Here is a 5,405-nt window from a genome sequence, read left to right on the forward strand (position 1 = left end):
ATGAATAAACAATGAAAAAGTACAGTTTAGGGTATTAATCTAATCTCCTGAAGCTCGAGCTGTCTAACCGAGAGCGGCGGGCTCGTGTGTGATGCAGAGCACCACATCCAAGGAACGGTGAAGCATGGAGGAGGAAATGTGATGGTCTGGGGGTGTTTTTCATGGAGTGGAGTAGAAAACCTCGTGAAAATCGACGGAATAATGATGGCAGATTCCTACATTAACATCTTGCTGGAAAATCTGGAGGTTTCGCTGATCCAGACGGGCCTTGAAGAGAAATTCATATTTCTCTAGAACAACGACCCGAAGCATACTGGAAAGAAGACCAAGTCTTTTTTCCGGTCTTGTCGGATTAAACCGCTGGAATGGCCTCCACAAAGCCCAGACCTCAACCCCATCGAGAATTTGTGGGCGATTCTCGATGCCAGGGTTGAAAAAACTGGTGTTACCAACAAAAATAATTATTTTGAAGCCTTGGAGCGCGCCTGGGAAGAACTAGATCCACAACACCTACAAAACCTGGTGAAAAGCATGCCGAAGAGCCTCCAGCAAGTCCTTAAGGCCAAAGGAGGACACATTAACTATTAAATTGCTTTTTATTTTTCTTAAATCATCTTTTCTGGGGCCAAGAAGGAAGTGGGCACTTATTTTTGTCACTACTTTTTTTTCAATACAAATTGATTTTCTTTTTCTTTAAGTAAAATTCTTTTTTTTATCAAAATTTCGTAAGTGCAACTTTAAAAGAACATCAAAAATAAAATATCACAAAAGATTTAGGTGTGTTAACTTTAATTTGAACCAAATCAATGAGAGAAATTCGAAAACTGGTAAGGTGGGCACTTTATTTTGCCTCTCACTGTATATAAATAAAAATAGAAGGATTTTGTATGTCATGAAATGACTTGAGAACGGGCCATTTGATTATTTTTTTCCATAATTTAGTTCCCAAAGTGTTTCGACGTGTTTGTAAATATAAAACAGCACCGGATATTAAACGGGAAAGTCGAGAAAATGGGAGTGAATGGAACTGTCATTTTGTACGGGACGTTTCTTGGCGTTTTTCCAACAGCCTACTTGATGGCAAGACAAAATTTGCCAAGACCACTTATAAGTTTTATGACGACAGCGGTACTAGCATTCTACTACTAATATTTCTATTCTTGTTACGCTTGTAGATCTGAAGGTCTCTAATCACAAAAGAGTTCTTATCAGACATTGCGGAATTCGTTCCCATTTGTTTATGAAGCGCGATCAAAGCAAGCGAAGAAAAACATCCTATCTTTATTGGTGCATGATCGGGTATATATCACAAGTTATAGCAAGCTTGATTTACCAATGGGGTAGGTGTTTTATTATACTGAAATGATAAACAATCCCCAAACATCATATAGCAATACTTTTCTCCAGGTTTTGAGTTCGTTTAGATATGTTTTATCCAGGGCTGTTGAATGTCATGAATGTCATGTGACAATAGTAATCGAATATTGCTGACGATATCAAGGTCCCCGTGGAAAAAGTAATCGGAAAATGCTTTCCCCGGCGATCTTTTATGATTTACTATCGGTTGACAATATTTTCCGATGCGATATTTTGCATGAGAGGCTACTATAAACATTTAAATTTTTCCAAAATAATGACATTTAACAGCATGATGTGATGTAGATCGTGATTGTTGCAGAATGCGATAAGTGAGAAATATTCTCCATTTTCTCAGATTTCATCCACTGGTTCTTATATAACCTAGAAGTTCGTTGAACTCACAACGTGACAGTATTTTCAATTGGACATATGAAAATAAAAATTTCTTCATAAATCGTCGAGAGATCTACGGTTACGCTTATGCCTCAGAAGACCAATTTTTCACAAAGTTCGTTACTGACCTACAACACTCAGGCTAATAAGTATGAAGCTGACATAGTTTTTCACATGCTCTGCCATACCATTCACTAGTTTAGTCTACTTGGTATCAACCAAAGAAATTTTACACAAATAGAATTTTGACAGCGAGAATTGTATTCACGTCATACACATAAAATTCACGCCATGATTCAATTTATGTAGCCCCATTCCATAAATGGAGGTTTCAGTGTAAAAAAATGTTGATTTTCAATTTAGGAATTTGATTTATTCTTGAACGGTTTGAGCTACCTATACAGTAAATAACGATTGCACTAATAACGAATTGTCCATTTGACTGATAGCGGATGAACTTATTGCTTCAGTCGTCGGATGGTGGCATCCAGAGCTTCCAGGCTGAAGTCCTTCTGATCCTTGGGTGGGTTGGCACGGATCTCCTCCAGAGACTTGATCACATGTTCCGGGGTTGGTGGAGGAGTTGGCAGATGGGCTCCTTCTGGACGGAATCCATTTTCATCAGCAACGTAGATCACACGGTACTGGACGCCATCTGGGCCGGTGTAAGAGTAAGCTCCATTGGCTTGGTGAGCACCGAGTCCCTCTTCGTGGAATGCAATTCCGTTGCTGGTTTCGAACGCCCAGTTGTAGTGACCATCGTCTTGCAGGACGTTGTTGTAGGACAGGATGCTGGCATGAGCTTCCGATTCTGAGAGGCTGCGAGCAAAGCTCGTGGCAATCAGGGCGGTTACAATCAGCTGATGAAAAAAGAGAATATTGGTTTAGAATGATTGATTCAGAAAAAATGGGATTGACTTACGAATCGGAACATGTTGCTAAATTCCTATTGAGATTTGAACTGCACACTCCAGAAAAGCTATAATTGAAATGATAACCTGTAACCCCTTTGGGCTCGCTTATATAATCCAATATAATGTTTCCTTTCTAAGCTACTATTAACACTGCCACAACCCATAAAGGTCTTTCGTCAAACTTTGCGCCATTCTTCGCATTCTTACGATTGGCGACACACATGCCTGTCTTACGGGGGGAACGAAAAGGAGTTGTATTATAAACTACGACCGATTGTTGGTACGTCACCTGCCACCACGAGTGGATTAGCTTGGAGGTCACTCGAACGCTAATAATGATTTCCCCGAAGCTGATTGAAACTATTTCGCCAGTCGAATTTATCTGCATACGGAACAACTTTCAAATTTCTCGCTGGATTTACTGGTGATAATTGGACAATTTCAGAATGCAATGACCGTTTTGAGTTGATTATATAAGCGAGGCACAATGGACAATAGATCATCAGTTCTTGCACTTCCATTCATTAGAGAAGATTTCGAGCTTTACCCAAATAAGCAAGCAAAATGTTCCGACTTGTAAGTTGGTCTAAATGCTTCCACTTCAATATTCGTTGTTCTAAGATTTTCTTTAATGTTTTCAGTTGATCGTCTCCGCCCTGATCGCCACGAGCTTCGCTCGCAGCCTCTCAGAATCGGAAGCTCATGCCAGCATTCTGTCCTACAACAACGTCCTGCAAGACGATGGTCACTACAACTGGGCATTCGAAACCAGCAACGGAATTGCATTCCACGAAGAAGGACTCGGTGCTCATCAAGCCAACGGAGCTTACTCCTACACTGGCCCAGATGGCGTCCAATACCGTGTGATCTACGTTGCCGATGAAAATGGATTCCGTCCAGAGGGAGCCCATCTGCCAACTCCTCCACCAACCCCGGAACATGTGATCAAGTCTCTGGAGGAGATCCGTGCCAACCCACCCAAGGACCAGAAGGACTTCAGCCTGGAAGCCCTGGACGCCACCATCCGACGACTGAAGCAATATGCCTAACTAAATCAAACAAATTTCAATTGTTATCTATTGTAAGTAGCTAAAATTGCTGTGTTAGAAAAATTGTTTAAATAAAAATCATTCTTGCTTATTTTCTTTGATTATTCATTATTGAGTTCTACAACAATACCCTTTTAACTCGATCAAAGTTCGCCTCTCTCCGCTCCTCAGTGCCACCGATCTCACAGGATTCAGTGAGAAAACCTTTTAAAGAGGGTTGTTTCCGCCAAACTTGCAACAATCTTTTTGAAAGAAGTCCATGAAAAAAAGGTCTTGAATAACCGATTCATCAGGATCCGTTTATGAACTAAGTGGAGGATTTTAAATTCGCAGTTTAATAAGTTTGTAAAACGAGAATTTGCTTTTTGGGTATGAAACAGAATAATGCAAAATACTATTACTTAGAGTAATCAAGAGATCCCAAATCGTTCTCAGTGGTTCTCAAGGGATTTTAAAAGGTTGCTTATATTTATAAGAGATTCATCAGAATTTGTTAGGGGTTCTCATATGTTTTTTTGAGTTTACCATGCAGTTTATATAGGTTCCAGAGGATCTAAGAGGTATCCAAAAATGTTTTATAAAATCATGAAATCTCTAGGTTACAAATAACCAAATGATAGAAGGGCATATCAACTTCTTTTAGGCTGATCTATAGCTCTCTAAGTGGCTTTATTTTTAAGTGGTTTAATTAATTTGAATGTTCACATGACAAAGTCAGAGAGCGTGCTTAAAAGTTTCCAAAGGAACTTGAAGAAGACGCTGCAAAACGAAAATGAATGGTAAGTTATTGAAATAATTGCTTCAAAACCAGGAAACATGAGTTCATAAGTTCCACACCAAAATGTAATAAGAGATTCCTCTGTTTGCTATTTCAATATTTTTTTTCTGAATTCCACCTAATAAGGTTCAATTAACAATACATATAATTTTCCGGAAGATGGCTTCAAATATTTTCTCTTAAATTCATTCAGGAATTACACTCAAAGTTCCTCTAAAAAATTATTCAAGGATAATGTCAATGCATTCCAAGAATCGATTGAAGATTTTACTAGGAAATCTTTCAAATTTTTTCTAACATTTTTTTTTTTAGGTATCAAGATATTTCCAAGATATAAACATTGCTTTCGGTAATTTTACAGGGGCTCTGCCAAAAATTTTCCATGAATTCTATAAAGATATCTTTCATACACGAATTCAAAGAATAAATTCCTCGGAAGTTTTTCTTAAAATTTCTCACAAAATAAATTGAGAGAATTCTTCAGAATTTCATGTACAGATTTAAAAATAAATGTTCTCAACAGTGCTCCAAAAAATCATCGAGGAGTTTTTAATGCCATTCCTTCTATAAATACTCCAAAATTTTATTCTGGAACTCCTCCAAGGATCTTCTTTAAAGGAAGTTTTGATGTTATAAGAGACATTCAAAGATAAATAATAGTAAACTCTGAAGGAAGCATGAGATGAAGTCCTGAAAATCTCTAAAACAATTTCTGATGCATCTGTGGAATGATTACTGTTTGAATATTTTAAGAGATATCCTTTAAAAAAAATTGAGGAAAACTACAGGATTAATTCTTGGGCGAATCAATTCTTAAATTATTTCATAAAAAAGGTAATCTTGAAATATTGTCGCAACTATCGAAGAACTTTTAAGGGATCTGCAGGAAGGATTGTAGAAATATCTGAAGAA

General features: G+C 37.9%; 2 protein-coding genes across 2 annotated transcripts; one reads left to right on the forward strand and one right to left on the reverse strand.

Annotated features, from left to right (window-relative positions):
• Positions 1–2,103: 2,103 nt before the first annotated feature.
• Positions 2,104–2,796, reverse strand: LOC5570386 (cuticle protein CP14.6). Its single transcript, XM_001659052.2, has 2 exons — positions 2,675–2,796; positions 2,104–2,612 (listed from the first exon to the last, which is right to left on the reverse strand). Exons 1-2 carry the CDS (start codon positions 2,684–2,686, stop codon positions 2,211–2,213), a joined length of 414 nt encoding a protein of 137 aa, XP_001659102.2. The 5' UTR covers positions 2,687–2,796; the 3' UTR covers positions 2,104–2,210.
• A 290-nt stretch (positions 2,797–3,086) lies between these two features.
• On the forward strand, positions 3,087–3,797 carry LOC5570384 (cuticle protein CP14.6). Its single transcript, XM_001659051.2, has 2 exons — positions 3,087–3,242; positions 3,308–3,797. Exons 1-2 carry the CDS (start codon positions 3,231–3,233, stop codon positions 3,713–3,715), a joined length of 420 nt encoding a protein of 139 aa, XP_001659101.2. The 5' UTR covers positions 3,087–3,230; the 3' UTR covers positions 3,716–3,797.
• The last annotated feature ends 1,608 nt before the right edge of the window (positions 3,798–5,405 follow it).

Source organism: Aedes aegypti, chromosome 2, assembly GCF_002204515.2.
Source record: "Aedes aegypti strain LVP_AGWG chromosome 2, AaegL5.0 Primary Assembly, whole genome shotgun sequence".
Lineage (NCBI taxonomy): Eukaryota > Metazoa > Arthropoda > Insecta > Diptera > Culicidae > Aedes > Aedes aegypti.